The 26,275-nt window shown below is 34.9% G+C and overlaps 1 protein-coding gene across 7 annotated transcripts in view; it reads right to left on the bottom strand.

Moving 5' to 3' along the window:
* The window catches only part of MAPK10 (mitogen-activated protein kinase 10), a 358,682-nt gene that overhangs the window by 29,682 nt on the left and 302,725 nt on the right, over positions 1 to 26,275 (bottom strand). For 6 of the 7 annotated variants that reach the window (XM_030921036.1, XM_010370610.2, XM_010370612.2 and 3 more), the window contains 2 exons: positions 22,706 to 22,888; positions 17,797 to 17,921 (listed from right to left, as the gene is read on the bottom strand). In XM_030921036.1, coding sequence (XP_030776896.1) covers positions 17,797 to 17,921; positions 22,706 to 22,888 — 308 coding nt within the window. The remainder of the gene's footprint in view (positions 1 to 17,796; positions 17,922 to 22,705; positions 22,889 to 26,275) is intronic. The other variant, XM_030921026.1, reaches the window with a different exon arrangement.

Here is a 26,275-nt window from a genome sequence, read left to right as displayed (position 1 = left end):
AATACAATACAAAGACCCTACACGGGGAGCTTGCTCGGTGTGGTAAGGAAACCGCAAGGATGCCATATACTGGAACAGAGTGGAAAAGGGAAGCCTAAAGGTGACATCAGAAAAGTAGGCAGGAGCCAGACTAAGTAGAGCAATGTTTTCCAAACCGCAGTCATGAAAACAAATTGGTGGGTCATCACCAGCACCATTTAATGTAACCAAGAAGAGTAAAGTGAGATAGAAAATATCAGTGTATGGTTTTTCTTTTGTGTGTATGTGTGTGCGTGCACACATGTGCACTTGTACATGCATGCTGGGTTGCAACATAAAACACCCTTCTTACTATGGGTTATGATAAAATTTGAAACAACACTGTGGTAGGGCCTTGCAAGCCATGATAAGTACTTTGAGTTTTACTATAAATATGATAAGAAGCCATTGGAAGGTGTTAGCTGAGGAATTATATGAATGTTACCTGTTTCACATTTTAAAAGGAAAATTCTAGGCATTCTGCAGAATGGACCACAAGGGACAAGAATGGTGCTGAGAGATAAGTCCCAGATTATTACATGGTCAAGGGTAGAAATGATGTTTGCGTAGATGAAGGGATGAGAAGTGGTCTGAGTCAGGGGATATTTAGAAGGCAAGTTCAGTTAAGAGTTGTTGAGGATAGTCATCATTTTCTAGAGTTTTTTGAGGCTTAAATAAGATTGGATATCAGAAAGGGTTTTATAAACACTGGACAAGTGCTCAGCACAGTACAGTTGAGTTCAATTCAAATGGCATTTACTGACCATACACTACGCACCTGCCACTACCCTCACTGTTTTCTCTGCACTTGGTAGATAAAACTGAATTTCTGCTCACAAGGAACTTTACAGCAGTAGAGTTGTAGAAGATAGACATAAAAATGAATCACTGCAGCATAATGCATAATATGATAATGGCATATGGAAGGTTCTAAAGAAAATGAGTTAACTTAAAATTCTGAGAAGCAACAGCTTTTGTTGCAAGCCTTTCTTTTCATAGGCAAAAGATCACATTAGCCCCAAGGATATTCCATAGGACAAATATGAGCTCAAAATGAACTAGAAAATAGTTCTAGGTGAAAAATAAACACATTGAACACAGATATTGCTGAGTTAGTCTATTAAAGCCACATGTCATTTGCACTTCTGCCCTACAGTCACAAAATAAAAGCAAATGAACAAGGGAAAAAGGATCTTCAGCCCTTCTACATCAGTAACATGAATCAATAAGGACTCATCCTGGAGACATTAACCACAGAAAACCACACTCTTCCAGTTAGCATCGATGAATAGCCCCAGGATACAAATCCACAGTGAACGAAGAAACATAGCTACAGAATTAGAAACATTATTAAGGAAAATTGATCTGGGTATACTTCACTAATGTTAGAGGGATAATATTATATTTTAGGTTGAAATTTAATAATTTTTTTCAATTCCAAAGTGTTTATGAATTTTAAAATATACATACTTTTTGTTACAAATCTTTATTTTTCCCCTTCCTACCACTAATCTCTGTGAAAAAGTTTAGAACATGACATAAAGTTTCTAGGTTAATGAAGTCTTTCTTTTTTCTTTTTTTTTTAAGACCAAGTCTCACTCTGCTGCCCAGGCTGGAGTGCAGTGGCATGATCTCCACTCACTGCAACCTCCACCCCCCTGGTTCAAGTGATTCTTGTGCCTCAGCCTCCCAAGTAGCTGGGATTACAGGTACATGCCACCACACCCAGCTAATTTTTTATTTTTAGTAGGGGCGGGGTTTCACCATGTTGGCCAGGCTGGTCTCGAACTCCTGACCTCAGGTGATCCACTCACCTCAGCTTCCCAAAGTGCTGGGATTACAGGCGTGAGCCACCACACCCGGCCAATGAAGTCTTTCAATCAAGCATAAAGACTTCTGCTAATCTAGTAAAAACTGTCCCTTCTACCTACATGGATTCAATACATTTGCCACATTATACAAGAAAGCATTTGTGTACCACATTTACATATGAGATGTTTATCAGAAAGAAAGTGGCAAATATTATTATTGTAAATTCATTTTAATTCTAAATTTTCTAAATACATAAATTATTAATACCACCTTTATGAAGAAAAGTGGACTTTGTAAAGGATATTGTGACATAATGAAATGAGTATCAGTTGAGAATGTAGGGCTTTAATTGTGGGTCTGTGTAAAATCATTTTAAAATTATTTAAAACGGGTGTACTAACACCTGGAGGTAGTGATAGGGGTTCTTTTGGCTGGGGCAATGAATAAAAGGAGCATGGGTTGAAAGGTTAAATAAAGTAGTCAATGTGAGAATTATTGAAACATCGTATTAATTCTTCTAATATTTCTGAGAACCCACTGTGTTCTAGGAATGCATAGTTACATAGATGAGGTAATGAATGAGACAAATTCTTTATCTTCCAGTTGCGCCAAGAGCAGTAATTTCTAAGGTATGTGTGGTGGGGAAGGGTACTCTGAGGAGAGGGAGATGGGGAACAGAATCACTTGAGAGTGAGGATTTATTTCCAAGTAATTAACATGCCCACAAGAATCTGCCATACCCCACATCAAGAATCATTGCTTTAATATAGATTGATAAGTTTATGACGTTAATGAGTTGATGACTGTCTCTCAAGTATGTTGGGGAACAAAAAAGTTGAGAAACAAACACAATCATAAAGAACTATATTCTAATATAAGACATTACCATTGCTCCTACTTTTTAATGTACTACCAATGCTCCTACTTTTTAATGTATTATGTACATTATTAAATAATACTTTTTAATGTATTTAATAAATACATCTTATGGTGGATTTTCTTAAAACAGAGTTTGCCTTTTCATTAAGTAATTACTCTAAGGAGTAATTTTAAAAGAAAATAAGTCCAACTGAGCTTTTGTGTTAACATGATAGGAACTGATAACATTTCCATTTCTCTTATGTCATATAGACTAAAACTGTTCGGTTTACAATAGTTCAATTACCTCCATAAGCTTTAAGAAACCCCTCTTTAATAACATCCTATGTTTTCAAAGTTAATTGGGTACTTTCACATATTTTTTTCCTTTAAAATATTATTAGACAGGACATTTCATGGGTAAAGATTAGTGATACAATTATGCCACCATCTCTGAATGTCATTCTTTCTTCATCTCCATTGCCATTGAAGTCCATTTTGTCATCTTTTATCTCAATTACTTCGCTAGCTTCCTAAATAATCTTTCAACTATATCATCACTTCATCAGTAGAAAGAATGATCTACCTAAAACATGAATCCCATTATGTTACTCCCTGATTAAAATCCCTACAGCCGTTCCCCCAAGCCTGCAGCTTGCGCACCCTCTGGGAATGACTTAAAGGGTGTTTCCTGATCAGGGCCCTGTTTCCATTTCCAGCTGCATTTCTCACCACTCCCTTCTCTGCTCACAATTAATTAACTCATAGTTCCCCAGGTGTGTCCTGATTCGTCTTCTCTCCTGGCTATTGACCAGGTTGCTTCCTTTGTCTACTAGATTCTACTCTTCCACCTCCATTTCACTTGGCTAACTCTTGCCTATCCTTTTGGTCCCACCTGAGACTTTTCTTCCTCCTGAAAACCTCCTATGTTTGCTATAGAATGAGTTGTACCTTATTCCTTTGTGTTTCTATGGCACTAGTACTATGGTTATAATATTTACTTATCTGTCAACTCTACTACAAACTACTAAATAACAGGAACTATGTCTTTTTATTATTAGAATTAGTGAATACTCAATGGCAGCGTACACTTGAAGCTTAACAAAAGTTTAAGTGAATGAATGTGGTGGACCTGTCCAAGGTATGATGAGACCTTGAGTCCATGTCCTCTAATTGTTGACCCACAGAGGTTCCCATTGTGCTCTACTGTCTCCCAGTGCCATGACCTTGGTCTCCACAGTCTACAACTCTTGGTCCTCTCCCATTGTCTGTCCACAGACCTTTGCTTTGGGAAAGCTAGATTATGTAAGGCCATATTTTAAATTAATAATTGCAAGCCAAGTTTTTTGCTTGGATTTAAGCTTAGCCTTCCATTCTTGGGGGAGCTATTCATTACTTAAGAAAATCTACCTGTGACTATGCATGTAAGAATTCTGGCTAGGAATAAACTATTGTTCATGATTAAACAGGAATGGTGCAAGAAGCGTGAGCAGGCCTAGCTCAGATAAAAAAGTAGTAACAGATTGCTGTACTATGAAAACAGCATTCTGGCATATATATCATGAAAGAAAGTCACCAAAAGTTCTTAACGCTAACTTAGTCCAAAACAACACACACCTTAGGTAAGAAATTTTCAGAAAAAGTGCTTGAGGCTTAGCTAATTAGCTAATTAGCCAATTATCTCTCACTTTTTACAGAGGAACATAAGAGGAACTCAGCTTTCAAAACACACCTAAAGATAGAAATCAGATTCTCCCTGGAATTAGAAACTGTAGGGAGCATCTGTTGGTTGTCGACTAAACATATATATATTTTTTACAAACAATAAATTCTATTCTCTTTCACAAGATATTGTGGGCCATTATTCTACAAACAACCCTCTGAGTCTCATATGAAACCTGCAGCAAGTTATGGCAGTGGTTTTTATCACTCTTACAATCGCCCTGCCATTAGAAAGGGACATAATAATTTTATTATAGCACATACTCTGGGAAAGACCATAAACTTTTAATATACTTGTAAAAAGGGAGTATAACCTTTTCAATATTCTGTCTCATCTATTCTACCTTCTCCTCACATATAACGAATGCCCTAGGGCCTAAGCCATGGATCTACACTTGGGAAGAAAATGTTGAGATTCAGCCTTTTCCCTGAATCTGAAGGTTACCATGATTTAGCACCCAAGAATAGTTTCTGCCTATCCTTTTTCTGGTTCTTTTTGCAACTCTTCAACTTCCAGACTTGTGGTCTATGTAGAGTTGTGATGACATTCTGACTTCATGTCTATAGTTTTCATTTAGAGATTTTAAAATGTCAGCATAAACATACTACAACATTTAAAGCTGTGTTCACATCACCACATATTCATTTTCAGCATGATTAATAATTATACTTTCTATTTTCCTTTGTCTCCTAGACTGTCAAACTTCTTAGTTTACTTGCTAATATTGATAGCATCACCAACTCTAAGCATGACTCTCAAACAAGATATTTGGTTAATTTTTTTGTGTTTTTGTTGTTCATTTGTTCGTCTCACCTTTTAGTTGCAATGCACAACATAACCACCTTCTTAGATAATGGACAAAGAAACAAACAAAAATATTTGGAGACACAATTGAAAGAGGAAAACAAATATTGCAAAGGAAGTGAGTCCTTGGAAAAACAAAGAGGAAACAAAGTATGAGGAAAGCTGGGTCTGTCATTCTTATGAAATCTGTATTATTCATTGAAGAATAATGCAACGCTAAAGCTATAAGCCACATGTCAACTGAACCCCTGAAAGCCTCACAGCATGAGAAAAGAACTAGCTACGTGAAGAGTAGACAGTTGCTGTTAATTTATATTTCTTGAAAAAAATACCATTTTAAAGTTGTCGGACCACAAGAAACTGTTTTTATAATGTTAATAGTTTTTTATATTACAATAATAAAAATTGAAAACATAATATTTTATATGTATCAGTTACTTCTGCCTCCACCACTTTCCTTAAAAAAGTAGGACCTTTACAGATGAAAGAAAATTTTAAAACAAATTTTAAAATTACCCGAAGAGAATAAATTACTTCCTAAAAAGTGTATTAAATCTTTTTGATATGTCTATAAATGATAATCTAGTCTAAGAGTAAATCATCAGCACTTTTGCAGTCCCCTCCCCCCAACCCACTGAAAACTTTCTTTACTAGATTCACGATTTTCAAAATTTTAAGAATTAAATTTGGAGTAAAAGGAACTCCAAAGATCTGAAAAAGCCTGTGAGCTGAATGTTCAGAAAGATGCAAATACATAATTATAGGTAGAAAATTTGGGGATGTTTTTCAAAAGCCCCCCAGAAGTTTCTCCAAGGAAGGCTTAGGGGTCATAAGAAAGCTCAGTGCTAGGTAGTGAGCTCCTAAGGGCAGAGAAATGCCCTCCTGTGTGCATCTCTAGATCTGGTACAGTGTCAGCATTCATAGGGGTGCTATGAACATTTCCTATGTTGAATCGTGGAAGATGAGTACGTGCATACTTGGGCGTTGTTGTTGCTGTTGTTTGAGACAGAGTCTTCCTCTGTCGCTTAGGCTGGAGTGCAGTGGTGCAATCTCAGTTCATCGCAAACTCCGCCTCCCAAGTTTAAGCCATTCTCCCACCACAGCCTCCCAAGTAGCTGGTGTAAGCCACTATGCCTGGCTAATTTTTGTATTTTCAGTAGAGACGGGATTTCGCCATGTTGCCTAGGCTGGTCGCAAACTCCTGAGTTCAAGGGATCCACCCGCCTTGGCCTCCCAAAGTGCTAGGATTACAAGCTTGAGCCACTGCGCCTGGTGGGTATTTTCTTTTTTTTCTTAAAGAAGACTATAGTATTTAAAAGTTCATCATGCAATTAAACCTCATTGATTTTGAGAGCAAAGGAGCAAAGAAAAACGTGTCAAATAGCAAACCTACTACTTAAAGTAAACCTTTAGGAACTTAGGCAGGGCTACTCACCAAATAATTCTGCTGGGTACAGAACTGATGTGACCCTTAAATTACAGAGTTTATGTATCATAATTAATATCCAGGCCTTGCAGAAAACAATATTACCTCTGCAGAGCATACCATTTTCTTTATTGATAGAAGTTCTTTACTGAAAACACAATGATATGAGGATGGGTAGGAGTGCCTTAGAGCTGTCTTTGAACATATATACACAGTGGTTAAGAGGAGATTCTTTGATGACTGACAAAAATTCAAGTCTAGTTTGATTGTTTTAACAACATTACAGGTAGGCAGACAAGGCAGGAATGCAAATTACCAAAAGAGTTGTTTCCTAGGGATTCACCAGTTTCGTAGCCTCTACTTATCTCGAGGCAAAGCTGTCTGACAGAGATTCTCTGTTCTGACCTACTCCTATTCTTTTCTCTTTTTTATTCTTCCTCTTACTATAAAATTTGGTAAATTTTAGTTGACAGAACATCTCATAAGTTCCCACCTTGACTTCTTTGCTTATCTCGTAGAGGGAACGCTAAAAAAGAAAAAATATACTTTTTTCTCCCACAGTTTATGGATTAGATCCTAGGCAGATGACACATTGGATAACCTCTTTTTTTCCAGGATGAAACATATTATGAAAATAAAATACACTCTCACAAATGCCCACCACCTCGAGATAAATAGGTGGATCTCACAATATCTCAGACATCACCTAGGAGAGAAGAAATAAAATCAAGTATTTGGAAGAACCTGACAGAATACATTAGCCATAACTCAGCCTTTCAGAGAGCAGCAGGTGTGGGATGTTCTAGAAAAAGAATTTCTGTTCCCTTCCCCCTTTTTATAAAGTATTCTCTCTCAATGATCCCTTCAAAAGATTAATAGCAATAGCACTCATGGTCTAAAGTGCTCAAGATAAAACATGAAAACAAAAACCAAAGTATGGATTCTACTAGACAACAAAACATGTCTCTCCTGAGAATGAACATTTCAACCATTCCAGCTTTTCACACCTGAGAATCTTGGATTCAGTGGATTCTGAATACCCCAATGAATTAAAACTAAGATGAACCTTTCTCTCCAGTAATAGAACTTGCTAAAATTAGAGACAAATGAATTCGTGTTTCAGTGAAATACATATTCCTATTATAAGTCATATAGGGAGCGGGGTTCCTAAAAGCAGGTGGCTAACTCTATCTACAACAAACATTTTGACAAGCTCCCACCAACATAATACATGGCATCAAAACAATCCAAAGGCAATTCAAACGATATCTTCACGTTAAGCAGCTGAGGCACTGGGCAAGCAAAATCTAATGAAGCTATATTTTCCCTGGAAGGCAATTAGTAAATTGCTCATATTTTGCTGCTGAAAGAATACATCAGCATGAACAGATGGAAATTTAGAATTCCACAAATGGAATTAGAGACATTGATTTAACTTTCACCAAGCAAATGAAAACCACAAAATATGAATTGCTCTTTCTATAATTAAGCACATAATTAGAGTGCATCAAATTCATATCCATTGTAGCTCATGTTTCTTCCTCCTCATTTCTAAATTTATATACATTCTGAGTCTAACAAATCTACTTAGAGTTCAACTCCACACTGAAAGAGTCTTCTATGACAGATAGATGGTACTAAACTATTTCTCAAATTAAGCCTGCCATGGGTCACACTAGCTTTTTCACAGCATGACACATGCTGCAATAATAAGAAATCCTAAGACTCAAAGAGGTTGTCCTTGTGTCAGAACAGATGGAGAGAACAGCTGAGGGAGGAATTCAGCCAGTTTATTAACTCCATATGAGTAGAACAAATCATATTTAAAAGAATTCATAAGGACAGTTGGTCTGAAAAACAGAATTTAAATGATGGCAATTTTAGAATGGAGAAAAGAGAATCATGATGTCTCATAGTACAACATCACTCAGTTACCTCTTTGTCTTTCTATCTCCAGGAAACAAAAGGTCACCAGTGACCTGCACACAGATTATAGACCAAACTGGTGATGGGCACTTGGGAAATACTTGGACTGATTGTCAAATTTAAAATATACAACAAATACTATAACATATTATGGAAATAAAATCACTAACATGCTAAACATTTCAGACACTTGAAATTACTCACATTGTTAATTATTCTTTTCCTCATTCTAGGATATAGTTTGTCTTACTTGTGAAAATATTTAGGGGAACTTAGATAAAATTTTTGTTTGATATTCCTAAAATGCTAGAAATAACCTGAGAAATCTTTTTGAGAATAAGCCCTTTATGAAAACCTCCAAAGAGGTCTTTCCTGAGAAAACTCAATGGATATGCCTTATCAAGTATAGTAATATGCTTTGTTTATAAGCTTTCCAAGTTGAAATCCAAAGTAATAAGCATGTTCCAAAAAAATCTAAAGAAGTAAAAATAGGGAAACTTACTAAAAGTGCACGCACATCTATAGCATCAAGAAATAAACTAGTAGTAAAATCCAAGGTCATATTCAGCGTGATAGGCACTGTGGATCTTTTCTATTAATAAAAAGCAACAGAGGATTTTTCTACCCATGAAATTTTTTTTAAAGTTTTCTTATTATTTTAGTGAAATGGAGATTTTCCTTCTTAATAAAAATTTTCAAATTTCTACCCAAAAATCCTTAAGTAACTCAAGTGCTGCACTTTATGCTTATTGAAATATTTGATAGGTATTTTCTGCCACTTGAGAGTTGCTATTAAATTTTATATCATAAACTTCACTTGCAAACTGACTTTCTTCTCAGGCAAACCAAAGGACAGCAAACAAAAATAATGCCTATTAACTATTTTAAATACATGACTGTATCCTGTGGGGAAAATCAGGAAACAAAAACAGTAGTTTCAGAATTTCAGATGGATTAGTTATTCAGAAATTGTCTTGAGGATATGCCCTAACCTTTTGGTATCACTCATCAAAGGAAAATGTGACTCACAAAGACTTTAATCCCCTTTCCTCCCAATGGGAGATATAGTCTGTACAGAGAGCTGTTTGCATTTATAACTCATTTAAATCATCTCTTCCAGATACTTCAGGTTTAACTCACAGTGCTACACTCAGACTAACCAATTTAATAAAAGGATTATAAAATATTGGAAGCAAACTTACATATATTTTATTCAATGGTTTATCTCCAAACAGTAGATATCTACTGATGAACTATTTGAACATTAGATGCATCAAATTCATATTCATTGTAGCTCATATTTTTCTTTATCATTCCTAAGTTCATATATACTGAGTCTAGCAAAGTATATTTCTTCTAGTTATAATCAAATATATTTATAAGCCTATTCTTCATCATGTTGTTTCAGGAATTTGTTATGGATTCAAGAGAATTCAGTAAAAGACAACTGGCTAAACCACAGTTAATAAAGGTAGAAACAATGTGAACGAGAACTCATTCATGGAGTAGATTTAATAGAGCAAGTAACACAGGATATTCATAATCAAATGATATTAGCTTTTACAGTGAAAACGTATTTGAGAGAATTAAAAGTCAGTGGTAATAAGGAATGAGAATAACTCCTTCCCATAATCTTCAATCATGTGAACTATATTTGAAGGCTTCAGATGGTCAGTACATTTATATGTAAATCTTTAAACTACAAATTAAATATTTTTATTTAGTTGCTATAGTAAATAGAAAGATTTAATTCATAGTTTAAAGATTGTACACTTTTATGTTTAGTGTAGCAACTTTAGGATTCTTTGGTGTTCAGTAATAATCTATGCATTTGGGTTACCAAACTTGGTCAGCTTGGTCAGGACTTTTTTGTTTGTTTGTTTGTTTGTTTATTTATTCATTCATTCATTCATTCATTCATTTTAAGACAGTCTCACTCTGTTTCCTAGGCTGGAGTGCAGTGCTGCGATCTCAGCTCACGGCAACCTCCATCTCCTGGGTTCAAGGATTCTCCTGCCTCAGCCTTCCCAGTAGCTGGTACTACAGGCAGCTAATTTTTATATTTTTAGTAGAGACGGGGTTTCACCATGTTAGCAAGGCTCAGACTCCTGATCTCAACTGATCTGCCCGCCTTGGCCTCCCAAAGTGCTGGGATTACAGGCGTGAGCCACCACGCCCAGCAGGACATTCTTTTATATTCAGTCAAATAATAGTTTAAAAATCATAGCTAAAAGTAGATAAGCATAACTTGTTAATTATGATTCAAAGCAGTTGATGCACATCTGGTTGAAGATTAGCAGATTCTCACTGCAATTTAGTTATAACTGATTAACATTTCAACGGACACAGGATTTCAGATTCTACAGTCAGGAAATCATACACTAAACAAGTTAAATAATCAAGTAACGTAGACGACTCATATTTGGAGGAGTTGATTTTGTTTCTTCAGGAGATGATAAGTTATCAAAGATTCCCATTCAATAAAAATTGCTATTAACTATTGGAAACCTACCAAGAACAATAAAAGCAGGGACCTGTTGTTTTTTTCATTGTTTGTTTAAAAATTCAATGCTGAATCACCATCATCTAGATCAGTGTGGAACACAAAGTGTGGGCTCAGTCAATATTTATAGAATAAGTGAATAAATACTAAACTGTTAACAAATAGTCAAAGCTTATGTGAATAACTGTTGGATAAAAAAGAGAAGAGGGTAAGAAGTGAAGAAGAGACAAAAAAGGAAGAAATAAAAAAGAGGTGAGTGAGAAGAAAGTGACAAGGTCTTTCCTAGTGATAAAGGTCGTTCCTATGGCAGCAGAAGAGTAGATTTATAGTAACCTAAAAGAAAACAGATGGCTGAATCCTTTCGCTCCCCTCATGTACATGTGGTCCAACATTGTCTCAACAAGACTGTAGCCCTACAACCGACAACTGAAAGAGTGACATCAACATATAAAAGGAAGGAAGTGCACACGTTCAGTGGAAACCCCAATGAGAAATACGCTTCTGCCAAGACTATCAGGTTGGTATAGTACCTGTGATTTCTTGGCAAGAAATCATGAAATACTTCAAGAAATTAGATAGTTATTAGGGGGATGCTTACTTCACTTTACGAGGGGAGATCCCTGAGCACCTCTTCTAACATCTAAAGTCTTCTTCTCTCCAGAGGAATTGTGCTCCGTTCCCTGGTTACTTCTGTTTTACTTAGGGATTTCAGAATTGTGAATAAGGAAAGAATGCCAGCCCTGGTAAGTGCCAGCCCTGGACACATTGGCCCACAGATGCTGTCCTCCTCCTTTCTTTAGTTGCTCTTTTTCTCAGGGGACTGGACTCTATTAGGCCATATTTCCCAGGTTTGTCCGCCAGCTGCCTTCGGTCTGGTCTCAGCCAATAGGAGGGAGATACCACCAGGAGACAGAGGGAATAATCTAGGCCATTTCTCCCCATCCTTTTCTCCAGAAGCAGCTGTATCTTATCTGTGTCTGTGACTCTAGCTCCCGCTGGACAGGCTATTACTGCCTGGGTTCCAGTAAACCACCCCCTAGCCCTCGGGTTGGTAGTGGCTTCCCATTTTTGCTTATCTCTGTGTTGGTCCAAGAGTGTCTGCTTTTGAATTCTGCATTGCAATATGAGAACATCCTTATCTTTGACACCTTTAAACGCCCCTTAGGATTTCATCTACTTAGCTCTCTGATCTTAGACCACAAGTCTCTCCTGACTGCCCAGCTGGTCTTGACTGCCTGGCCTACATATCTGCATCAGCTCTCTCTCTGGAATGCCTAGATCAAGCTGTGGAACCTGTTCTACTTTGACCACAGGCTTCTGATTCCCTTCTCTCTTTTTTCCGGTCCCATCTAGCTCTATTCTATTCACCTCACCATGGTTGCTGGTCCTATAACTGCTCAAAGTTGGAAAGTTGCTACTCTGAATGCTGATGTTTGCTGAACTGCAGGACAAAACCACTCTATAATGATCTCTAAATTCCCACTTCAGATTTACCTTGAATAGATTTTAGGTATAATAGGCATAGGCAATATCAAAGTTTACATGTTTGTGTCACAAGAAGATTAAAAATAATCTATATTTCCTGCATGGTTGGTCATCCCTTGCATGCATCCTCTTTGGTAATATCCAGTAAGATATAATGACAGACAAGAAGATGGATAAAATTATGTCAGATAGTAATTCTGCTCATAGGGCATGAAATCTATGATGGTCTTGTAATAAAATAGCTTAATATAGCCAAGTTAACATGTTTCTATAAATTCTTTCACTGTAGGCAAAAATAACATAATCCCTAAAGTAGTGAACTAGTAAATAATAATATCAATTAAGCATTTAAGACCCTCTTAATCACTTTACATTATAAGTAAACAGTAAATGTGTAATAGTGTTGACTATTCTGGGTTCATGTTTCTTAAGTGTTTATTTTAATTGAACTTCAGCACTAATACATGTAAATGTTACTCTGTTTCCCAGGTTATACTCTCACTGGGAATCTGAAGATCAGGTTGTTTAATTCAGGATCTGTATCGGTAGATTAAATTCCCACCCAACCCTAGTCCCAATTCCCAAATTAATCTTGAGTTAGGTAAAGAATAACAAGCACGCTCAGCACTGGCCCTGTTTACCAAATCATCTTCCAGCCAAATTGGTTGAATTAGTTACATCTTTTCTCTTAGTCTAGTTGAGGATGTCGCGTATCCTTAGACTTCCAAACAAAACATGCCTACTCTTTCTGTGGTCTCCATTATAGCTGGAGTACCATTTCCAGGCCTCATTTACAGCATTCTCTTCTGGAACATTCATTTGGCTGCCACACAGAAAGTCCTATGTTTCCTGCCAGCTGTCCTCTGGGTTCTCAAGTACCCCAGGTTCACCTACTAGAGAAAAGAATTTCAAAATGCCATTAGCCCAAGCAGCTCTACCTGCCTCTCTGCCCTGATTCCCAGAGTAAGGTTTCAGCCATTAAGAACTGTTCTCTCTGAAACAGAGCCTTCAACACAATGGTCTATCTGGTTGATCACCACTGGCCATGAAGCTTAGCCCCAGTGCCTGTCCCATCTTAGGGGATGGTTTCAAGTCTAGCTCCTTCCTTTTAGACAATAATTGAGGAATCATGAAGTGTTCTCTGACTCCATATGTTTGTATTAAGCTTCTTCATAATGATTTATTTGAGTTTTGATGTATTTGGTTTTGGCTGAACTCACATCTCCCTCTGCTGCTCCCTCTCCCTATGCCCTTGCAAGGAACAAGAACTACAAAATGTAGCCTTTTGTAAGGCTGTTGCACTCAGGAGCTTTCTTGAAGTGCTCTGAAATTTCTGGCAGAAATAAAACTATTTTTAAAAATAGTTACAGCTTATGTTCCTCATAAATCTCCTTCTTCTGTGCCCTGAGAAATAGTTAATCAACTCTTACTTAGCTTGGAGTTCACCCAGATGCTCCTTAAGGGTTCTCTGTAGCCCCACTCTCAGAGGTGAAGCCACCACCGGATTCTAGCAGGGTGCCTAAACTCAATAATCTGATAAGAGATAAGGCAACAAAGCTTCATAAACATTGTGTTTTCTTCCAACAGGGCACAAGGAAGATATTAAACTGAGTTCCCCCAAACAATCCCAAAAATCTCCTACTTTTCCCAAAGTAAAGATAATGATAATCAGGATCTGTGCACTCCATAATGTGTCTTTATTTTGGTTTAAACTAATGACATTAGATTCTCTTCAACCTGGCAAAGAAGAGGTAGGTATACATTAAACAAAAGAAAAAGAAAAAAATGGACCTAAAGTCATGTGGGAACTAGATCATCATCACCATTATTCAAAAAAGAAAGGCTGTGGAATATCTTTGCAATTTCTTGGCCAGCTGGTCTTTTTCACCAGACACATATATCTTTTTCAAATATCAAAAGGTAGTAAAGCTATGCATGTAAAAGTCATAATAGTGATAGTAATTGTAAGTATTATAAGGGTAAAAATAATTTATATGATTCTTACTGACTGCCAAGCACTTGCTAAGCACTTCATGCACATTAACTCTTCAAAATCTCATAATGCTATGCTGTACATATGATAAGAAGGGAGAACTTTCTTAGTTTAGAAAACTGAATTGCAGAAAGGTTAAGAAACTTGATCAAAGCAAATTAGTAATGGGCAGAACAGAAATTTAAACCTAACTCATCTTTCATACCTATGAAGATGCAAATAACTCAACCAAGTACATTTGTGTATAATATATTTGCCCTCTTGATGAATACTGAACCATAGTTAGAGCACCTTCTACTTATTTCATGAAAAAGCATTGACATTATATGTGACTTGTGTGTTCTACTTTGAAACCACACTTTTTTACTCTAAACATTATTTGAATAAGAACTTGCTAATAATTTGAGCAGTTATTTCAAAATATTTATGTACTATTACTACATAGATGAATTACTCCAGCTTAGCATCCAATTTCTAAAATTTTCAAACTCATGTGTGCATGACTAATTTTCCCTTTTAGAATTATGACAACATTCATTCATATGCTCTTCTCTTTTCATTTTTGTACTTTGGTAGTTTTGGAAACATTAAGATAGCTCGTAGTATAACTAATAGCTTCGTACACACAGCATATCTATACTCTTTCCACTTTTCCTCTAAACATCACCTTATCACAGTTTTTTCTTTATCCCCTGTTCACTTGCCATTATTTCCATCCAATGAAACTTATTTTTCTTCTCTTTCACCTTTGAATTTCCTTCCCTCCCTACCAGCATGTGAGTTACTTGAAAGCTCTTTGATCAGAATAAAAATTCCAATTATTTGATCCTTCCATTTATTTGGATTATAAAGACATACAGGGGTATGTTTTGCAAAACAGTCTTGTCATCTTTGGCAGAAGATATGTCACTCTATTACAGCTTTGCCACGTGTCCATAGAGAAAGGTCATCTTATTTTAAACACATGTTCATATGCAACATGTATAACAGAGATGTGAATTCTAAGGACATTGCAGAAAGCATAGCTGACTAGGGATTCTAGCACCGTCAGGATGTGTCTCCTCTTAGTTGTGACCACTGTAATGCACTTCATAAAGTAATAAATTGTTCTTGCCCTAGGATCAGGATTCCCATCTCTTCACTACAACATGTCTAGATGTAAGACATGTTTGCCCTTGTACAATCAGTGATCCCAGTCTAGATGTCAAATACTTGCTTGTTCTGTGTGTTAACTGACTTCTTTTCCTGGACCCGCAGGCTCTATCAGATCCTTCTCCTAAAATTCATACATCCCGCCTTGTTGCTATCCATGCCCCAGCATGTCAATGCCAAAGTAGTTAAGAAAAAGGCTCCAACTATTTTAGTATCCTAAATCTTATCTTTTCATTCTACAAAGAATTTTTTAATAAAAAGCTAAAATTTAAAACAAATTGATACTATTCAGTAAAAAGTTGTTATAGATTCCAAGCAACTATCTCTTTTATAAGCAACATAATTATAAGTGAATTACAAATGCAGACTTTATGACTCTAATTAAACTCTAGGCCACAACCCATTAAAAACAGAGTATACGGATTAAGTTAGGTGTAAGAAAAAATAAATATGCCACATAATGAAGCCTAAGTTAATATGCCTCAAAATAAATGAGGAGAAACAATTTCAGATAATACATATATTTATATAAAATTTTTATCAACATAACCTAAAATACTTTCTTTAATTTCATCAGAGATAAAATTTTTATACTTAATTTTCATATACATATACATCATACTTTCTCTCACTTACTTCATTACTTTGTTCTACCCCAAGAACATCTTTGCAAGTATTTCCCAAGTGTGAGAGACTGGAGGAGGTTCTATATTTTGGTTGTAAGAATATATATTAATTTTTAGAACATTGTAATTAAACTCAGAAATATTTAATTGCAGGGATTTTATTTTGTAAGAATCAAATAAAATGACTAAAAATTAACTTGAGGCAAAACGAAATTTCAACATTATTGTAAAACTAATTAAGAGAGCAGATCTTTAAAGAAATGTAGTACAGGATGGTTACACCTCAGTTTCACACTTGGGAGACTCATTAACCACTTACGTGTTTTCACTGAAGTTTGTAAATGCTTAAAGATTGAGTTACATTATGAAAAGGACCTGTTGAATATTGTGTCTGTAAGGTTCAATTCTACCTAGTCCTCACTGCCACCTTTTATATCTTCTCTAGTGAAGAATGAAGAAATGAGAATTATGTGTTTGAATCTAGCACCTCTGACATGGAAAAACACATGGTGAAGCAGAGGAAAGAAAACTGAAGGAAAGTGAAAATATCCTCAGGAATACCTTGGGGGAAACAAACAGTATTTCAAATGAAAGATTAAGAACAAATTCAAACAAATGGATTTGAAGGTATTATGTAAAAGAAAATGAGATGATTTAGCACAGGTACTCTAAGAATTTGAGAAGTTCCTCATGTTTCTGGGAGAAGGTAACATTGCTGATAGGCACATTTAAAGGTGGTACAGAAAGGAAATTCTCCTTAGGAGGCCTACAGAACACACATGGGCAACAGTAAGCCCCCCTTGCCCTGCCTGGATCCACACAGAGGAAAGGAGAGGTAAAGATGAAAGAAAGAGGTTGAATAGAAGATATTAAATGGTTGAAAAATAATTTTAAAATAGTTACGCTTCTGAGAAGATTTTCCATGTCTGGGTATGAGACATGGAGATACATCATACTGATCAACCTGAAGTAATCTATTTACTGAAATACCCACTTCTAGTTTATCTAGTTCATGCAAGGTTTCACAAAGCCACTAATGGTCTTATAAAAGCTTTCTAATTGAAATAGTCTTAAGTATCACATTTTACTAGCAGCAGGTATCTTTTCAAAAAAAATAAAAGCTAAGCAACTTGTCCTCTGTTGTTTCCTACCACTAAGTTTGCATTAGAAGACGCTGGCAGTCAAATACACAAGAAGAACCACAAGTGTCGGCAATTTAACAGAAACAAATGGTAGTGTGTCATGGACCCCTAAGGCCTGTTGGACTAAATCATACCCTCTTCTAGTAAGCCCTGAAAAGTATTTAAAACATATGTTGAAGAAAATAGCTTTTAGAGGGGCAGATAACAGACGTTGGACTCAGAAATTATAAAAATCTATTGTGCATTCTTTTGGCTTCTAGTTCTACTCAGTTTTTTGCTATGAGCTATGATTTGTTTGTGGAAGCAAAGTAAAGGCAGCCTATCTTACCGCCTCCACTTCGGCTGGGTCATACCAGACGTTGATGTAGGGATGCTGTAAGGCGTCATCCACTGATATTCTTTTTGCTGGGTCAATCACTAGCATCTTTGACAACAAGTCCCTGGCTTGGCTGGCTGAAAAAATAAATGAGAGAAACAACTAGTAAGATTTTGATTTCAGTAAGGAAATTTGTTGGACAGAGAGGAAATTAAGAAAATAAAGTATGGGATAGTATCTTCCTTCCAAACATCAGGTAAATCCCTTGATGTGAGGGAAAAGAAAATGCATTTTACACCTGTTTCTTTGGGTCTCTAAGCCTAAGGCTTCATTCTGAGGCTCTCCAAGGGTTATAACACTTTGAGTATATAATTATTCACTCAAACTTCTAAGTAAAATGTATCAACCTGGAGAGTTTATGTAAGCAAAATCATCTTATTTGGTAACCTGTATGAATATGGAATAAACAGCATAAAGAGCACAGAGTGCAAATGCATGATATTCAACAAATGTCTGGACAGCTGTTTGAAGTTAATCAACACATGTGTCTTTATATTCTCATTCATACAACGGAATTATCAGGATTTTAGTATACAAATTGACTTAAGAGTTTGTATCATACAAATTTCTTTCCTTTTTCTTTTAGTTTGTTTGTTTATTTATTTATTTATTTATTTATTTATGTATTTTTGAGACAGGGTATCTCTCTGTTGCCAGGCTGGAGTGCAGTGGAATGATCACAGCTCACTGCAGCCTGTAACTCCTGGGCTCAAAGGATCCTCCCATCTCAGCTTCCTGAGTAACTGGAACTACAGGCATGCACCACCATGCCCAGCTATTTTTTCTTATTTTTTGCCCAAGCTGATCTCTAACTCTGGGCTCAAAGGATCCTCCCACCTCAGCCTCCCAAAATGCTGGGATTAAAGGAATGAGCCACTGCTCCCAGCCACAAATTTCTTATATACATAAAAACAACCAAAGAATTGATGTGATAGAAATAATAACATTCAATTACTGAATTTTATTTTAATATTCTGTAATCATCAGGTATTTTTAATCAATGGAATTAAATAAATGGAAGTCATGACTTGATGAAATCCAGTGGCTAAACACTGAAGCCAGTCTAATGCGACACTAGACACTAATGAAAAACTCTATATTATGTAAATGCTATCATAATTAATTTTATGGTTGTGGGCAGTAACAGTTATAAAATTATATGGTGATAGCATATTTATTTAATAGCATTGTTAAAAGACACATTAATTTTAACTTCTAAAAACATGTACATTTTTTATTATTATACTTTAAGTTCTGGGATGCATGTGCACAACGTGCACATACTTATACATAGGTATACACATGTTACACAGGTATACACGTGCCACGGTGGTTTGCTGCACCCATCAACCTGTCATCTACATTAGGTATTTCTCCTAATACTATCCCTCCCCCAGGCTTTTACATAAAGTTTTAACAGAAATGAATATCTCAAATCAATATTGTTACTCAACTGATTTGAAAGTTGAACGGTGAAAATATTCAGTTTATTCTAAATATATGGTAAAACATCAAATTAAAGAGAACAAAATTTAAATGGATTTTTCAAAAAATCAACATAGATGACTCTGTGGATATGTATCAATTTTTATTTAATCAGTTTTTCAGATTAAGACAATTTGACTAATTGTACAAATTTGAAAATTACATAAAATATAAAAATCAGGAAATAATATCTAACCCCACTAGTTAGAGGCAATGACTGTGATTATTGGCATATATTTTCTAGTGCTGTTCATGCATTTTTCACATATTAACTACACTACAGTTAAAATGTATTAATTAATTTTTTACCTGTAGATATTTTCTTTTAGTAATTACATGAATAAATACATCTTTTAATTTTCTGAACAAATATGAAAAATCACTAGTTAAATCAACCTTGAGAACTTTTTATTTCTATTATCCATTTTTCTGGAAAACTCAATCCTAGAAACTTATTATCATTACTTTCAAATTAAAACTCTGAACTGCACAAGAACAACAAAAATACAGAAATACTTATACGTTAATTCAATATTTAATTTTTCTCATTGCCAATGGCCTCCTAATAGCCTACCAGGGCTGTGTTTATTTATTCATTGCTTTAAAGATCTCTTTAATTTGTAACTGATTTTACATCCAAATTCATGTACCATTCTCATAGATTCTCTCATCAAATCTATCCATTTTTCTGCTCTTAGAAAGGGCTGGGGTTAGTCGGGTGCGGTGGTGGCTCACATCTGCAATCCCAGCACTTTGGGAGGCCGAGGTGGGCAGATCACGAGGTCAGGAGATTGAGACCATCCTGGCTACCACAGTCAAACCCCATCTCTACTAAAAATACAAAAATTAGCTGGGGTTGGCGGCGGGCGCCTGTAGTCCCAGCTACTCGGGAGGCTGAGGTAGGAGAATGGAGTAAACCCGGGAGGCGGAGCTTGCAGTGAGCCTAGATAGCTCAGCCCGTGCAACAGAGCGAGACTCAGTCTCGAAAAGAAAAAAAGAAAAGAAAGGGCTGGGGTTAGAATGGGCTCTTCATGAATAGGGTCATGAACTACACCAATACCAAATCATCTTGCTAAGAAACAATAATCAATACTATTTTTAGGAAACAATATGGGAAAATGTTTCAATGCTTTATCTTTCATTCTATCATTTGAAAGCAAATATCTTATGCTCTTTTCCAAACACAGTAGAATACATTATTCTCTTTGGTTATTTGTATATTAAGATTATTTAAAGTTTTCCAATTTTATATTTAAAATTAAAATCAGTAATCAAATATGCAGACTAGTTTATCATTTACAAAAATAATTGCAGAGATTCAAATTGATTTAAAAAGTAAACTCAAGAAAATTGGAATTACATTATGAAGCATAATATCTTAATAGCCTTTTTATTGTGATTTCATACAGTGGTTTAATGAGAACTTTGTTGTCTCTGTATTGCTGCAAGTGTCTTCAAAAGAAGGGATTACTTTTGCTTGATATTTCAATAGTATTACAAAGACATGATTTCTATAAAATCTTTAATTGGAGTATTAGCTCTTTTTCAATCTGGATATAGGCAATGTTGATCTTATCAGCAGTAGATTTAGAAATAACTTAGTCCATTGTCAGTAAGAGAGTCTATAGAGGCAGTTAAAGGAAGAAATCCAACTATGCAATATATGTCAAGAGCACAGAAACAGTGTTGTGCATTTAAAACCCATTAGGTAAAAGTTTAGAGGATATGAAAACATTCTGGAAAACAGTGGTGCCACATTTTAGCTTTAGCTTCCTCATCTCATTTAAATCTTCCTTAGCTATACACATTAAGTTTGTAAGTTAAGTCTGCAGATAATTTATTGTCCACATAACATTTAGGGCTAAATTTAAAAAGCATGTATCCTAAGTTTTTCTTTTTTGATAATTTATAGGTACATTTTTAAATTATTATTTTATTATATTTAACAGTCACTGAGCATCCACAGTGAGCCAGGCACTGCTCTAAGTGTTTGACAAATTATTAAGTCAATTAATCCTCCCAACAGCCCTATAAGGTGGGTTTTCTCTATGTTCATTTGTTAAAACAAGGAAAGAAGAATTAGGTAACTTGCTCAGGGTCAGACAGGTTTTAAAGTAAGGAGAATATCCTTGCTTTAAGGATATTCTTAAATATCCTTATTTAAGGCAGGGGGAAAATAGTCAGATTTATTTCAAAATAAGATTTTCAAGAGTGTTCTAAATTATAAGAATTTGAGTATTATTATTTATATTACACTTTATGCATTGCCAAATTTATTCCATGTCTCCAAATTAGACTGAGGCATTAAGCCAATTCTGTTGGTGAAGATATTTGTTACTCAAGTACATTAACTGCCAACAACATGATAGAAAAAAATGACTTATTAATGGAAACGTTTATATTGAATAAAAATATATACGTAAAATCTCTTTGCTATTTTAAAATGAAAAAATTTAATTTAAGCACTCCATAAATTATAGAAAAAGAAGTTCAGACACCTGCATCTCCAAGATTTTACAACTAAATCTTGCATTGAAAATATTTTCCAGGCAATAAAAAGGATTGGAAGAATGATTTCAATGTATATTGTGTTGGTTTTTTAGAGTTATATCTCAAAAAATAATTTTAGGATTCTATGTAACCCCCTGTGAAATACTTAGGGCACACCACTGTCACACATTTTATTCTTATTCTCTCTGAATATCCAGACAGTTCTTTTTTTTTTTTTTTTTTTTTTTTTTTTTTTTTTTTTTTTTTTTTTGAGACGGAGTCTCCTCACTCTATCGCCAGGTTGGAGTGCAGTTGTGCGATCTCGGCTCACTGCAACCTCTGCTTCCCAGGTTCAAGCGACTCTCCTGCGTCAGCCTCCCAAGTAGCTGGGACTACAGGTGTACGCTACCACGTCCAGCTAATTTTTTTGTATTTTTAGGAGAGACAGTGTTTCACCATGTTGGCCAGGATGGTTTGTCTCGATCTCCTGACCTCTTGATCCGCCCTCCTTGGCCTTCCGAAGTGCTGGGATTACAGGCTTGAGCCACCGTGCCCGGCCCTGAATATCCAGATAATTCTAAAATCCATGGCTACTCCCCTTTGTAGGAACGATCTTTGAAGAAATATCTTTCTTTAACTTGAGGCTGTGACAATTAAAGAATTGATCGATGTTTCAGGTGATGGGTTATACTAATTGCTCTGATTTGACCATTATACCTCTATACACGTTTCAAAATACCCGCTATATCCCACAAAAATGTAAGATTATCATGTGTCAACTAAAAATAAAAGGAAAGAACGAGAAAGAGAGAGAGGTCTCTATACCGTGTGCTTGTTTGACCCATCACCCTCATAGTCGTCCTCAAGTCATTCCTGAAGGGCATACCTTTGAGTTTATTGTGCTCGGAGTCCGCTGGGAAGAGGGAATCTGGGAAGAGCTTGGGGAAGGTGAGTCCCGCATACTTGGGCCGATTCTCCACATAGTTTCTTACTGTGGGTTGCAATTTCTTCATGAATTCTGGACATGGTGTTCCTAGTTGTTCAATTACCTTATTCCACTGGTCAATATCTGAGAATTGAACAGTTAAGGGAAAAAAGAAGTGCAGACCACTAGCCTTTCAACAATTGAGAGACTAACCCTTCTCAAAGTCCTGAGCAGTCATTAATTAATGCAACTAGAGTTTTAATAAGCAACAAAGAATGAAAATATAAAAGCAGGTATGTCAGGCTATGAGTCTTCTTGAAATTTTAAATTCACTTTTGAAACTTATATACTTTTGGAAAACTAGCAATTATTTAACAAAATAAGATATGAAATAGTCTTTGGGTTGTACAGATAAAAAGTCATTCAAATAACACAAGATGAATCTCATATTCTGCAGATTAACTTCTATATAATCGTGTGTTTTAGAAGAAAAATATAGAATACACATCATAGTGACATTTTTATCCTGAAGTTACCTCAATTAGTTATATTTTTAAAAGATAAGTACACAAATATTTTAGATTATTTTCATTTACATTTTCTTAAATTACCTTTAAGATATTTTTTCTTCTCTAAAAATCTGGAATTTTTTTCTATTTGTATGCATTATACATGTCAATATAACTTTTATAGTAAAACAACTCATTAGTTCTTTGTCAAATTCCTAAGAATCATATTTATTAAACAAAGAAGCCACCGATTGCATACCTATTGTTTTACTGCTGACATCACGGAATATTGTTTTCAATGAAATAAGAGGGTGAACAGAGGAATGTTCAATTTAAAACAACAGATTTCTATCCAAGTACATTCAAGTTTAGAAAGTACATTAAGCATGGGGAATACCACAGAAAAAATATTACCTCTCTATGAAAATTTATACCCTTTTAAATTGGAACTAGCTCTTTTGGCAGACATACTCAATGACTGAGATTCTCTTTTTCATCTGTCATTAATATTTAATATATCAGAGCCTTGATAATGATAAACACTATCTACTCTGAAGAACCAACTGGAAACGACTGATTCAAATAGATTTCCTCACCATGTGTCAGTGAGTAATAGAGACGTTGGAAATTCCCCCTAAATCCAGTACTGCAAGCAGTATTCTCTCCTACATTGCTTATTCTTCTACAACTCTGTTCTTCGGTGTTAAGTTAGTTAATTCATTTCCACTAAGGTAAGGTGTGACAGTTAAGGGACTCTTACCATAATAATACTTAGTTGAAGTTTGTCAAGTCTTTACTCCTAGCTATTCAAGAAGTTTGGACTGAAGATTGTCAGTCCTGATTAAAGATAAACTTAACTGTATTCAACAAAAATAAATATATAATACAAACACAGTAGATAGGAGATTGAACAAAGATAAATCAAACTAATGTGCAAATTCTCTTCTTCCTCCCTATAATCTGGCTGAATAAAACTTAAATTACTACATATTCTCTCAGTGATTGGAATAAAAAATATATAACTATGGACTATCAAGATATGAAATGAATGTGGGAAAAACAATAATACTCCTTTATAAAGCAGTAGCAATCATTAAACAAGAACATGCTTGGATAGAAGCTCATCAAATTATCATGTACATGAGAAAATACAGTGGCAATTCAGAATCCCTAGAAATAACGAAACTAAAGCATTATATAAAGTTAGAGATACAAATTACTCTTAGACAAGAGACTGTGTTAATACTATGGATATAGGTAAGCTGTAAGTACTTAGACATATTTAAATAGAATACATTAGTGTAGTTAAATAAAACCTAAGTGCTTGTGATTATAAATTATGAAGAGACATGTTTTAAACAGTTAGGTTAGCATGCCCTACCAAGCTATCATTTCATCATTGGTTAAACTTCCTCAAAATTCTAACCACTTGATGTCAAGCTTAAAATAGAGGCAAAGAAGATGTCAGATTTTCTGTAAATAAGTCATTTAACAAAGTTGGCAAAATAATCCCAACACAGTATTATATCCTAATTACATCTGCTAGAATTATAAAGATATACTGTAAAGAATTGCTTTTAAAGAAGTATTCCCAAACAAAAAAAAAAATTGGTATTTTATATTAAAGTTTAAGGAGAATCAGATATTCTGGAATTTGTTAAATAAGAATTGTTTAAATGTTGCTTTTAATAAATCATAATTAGAGTCTAGAGACACACTCAGTGCTCTTTCCTACCTTAGGTTGCTTTTAAATGAAATACTGTTGTGATTCTTGATGCAATGGTTTACAAAAAGAATGGTGGCAAGAATCTTTATCATTGTCAATTAAATAGTTAAATGTTCATACTGCAAATCTGAGTTACAGTGATCTTTAAAAGTCTGTGTCTTTATTTTAACCAATCCATTTCAAGATTTTTCTTCCCATAAACATATGTGTGTGTGTATCTACATATGGTAAGTACTTGTTTTCAGTTGTTCATAGAATATGAACATGAACAACTATGCCCAATTTAGTTGAGCACATAATTTTTCTTCATAATAATAATTATCCTAACATAAGCCAAGACTGGAAGTCGTACCTCCTGTTTCCATGTTTAGTGCTTGTTTCAAGTATTCCATTAAGAAAAAAGAGTAAATTTGGAATTGATATGGTAAAAAATTGCTTTAATTTGGCCATAAAATTAATGGTGTGTTTCATCACAAGCAATTCCCTTAAAGAATGTTTCTGAAGCCCCTTCCTTAGTCTATCAGGCCAACATATTCCTGTAAAACAATAAATTTTATTAATATTTTATATAGAAAATAAGGTGATCTTTCAAATGGGACAACAGATTTCCACAATGACTACATTTTTAAAATACATAAAATATTAACTAGATTTTATGATTATGTATTAATTGTTAACATGGTAAATATATTTTTAAAGAATGACCAAAACCATTTTTGTAGAATAATTTATTTGCTTTAGAATACCCATAAATGACCATTTTTATACCACATAGAGTGAGGATTTACAGATCTTAGCCCTGTGAAGTTATCAGAAAAGCAATAAGTATATTTGTTTTTATATTTTTGATGTACTGTTTCAGAAATTATCACCCTTAACATAAATTATGAAATTTATTGAATACAAATGGAAAAATGGTATTTAATAAGAATTATTTGACAGTAAATCACTGGATATAAGTCTAAATTGACTACATAAAAGTAGAGTTATATTGCAAGAAGTTCAATTTTATAAGTAGGGCATGATGTCAAGATAATGTACAAATGTGATTATTACTAAGGTCTTCAATAAATACTATTATAATAGGAGAATAAAACAAAGCAAATATGAATAGCAAAAATTAGTATCTGAAATCCTAAAGACTGAAAATTTTTCCAATTAATATTATCAATTAGCTATTAACTTACATTTCAAGCACTTCTCTTACTTTAGCTTCCTTTGTTTGGGAACTTTCTAAAACAATAATGCCTTGAACATAATGTATGAAAAGGTCAATTTTTGGGCCTCTCATTTGCA

The sequence above is a fragment of the Rhinopithecus roxellana genome, chromosome 2 (genome assembly GCF_007565055.1).
Source record: "Rhinopithecus roxellana isolate Shanxi Qingling chromosome 2, ASM756505v1, whole genome shotgun sequence".
NCBI lineage: Eukaryota > Metazoa > Chordata > Mammalia > Primates > Cercopithecidae > Rhinopithecus > Rhinopithecus roxellana.
The sequence above is the reverse complement of the archived record's forward strand: the minus strand, read 5'-3'. Positions and strand labels throughout refer to the sequence as shown.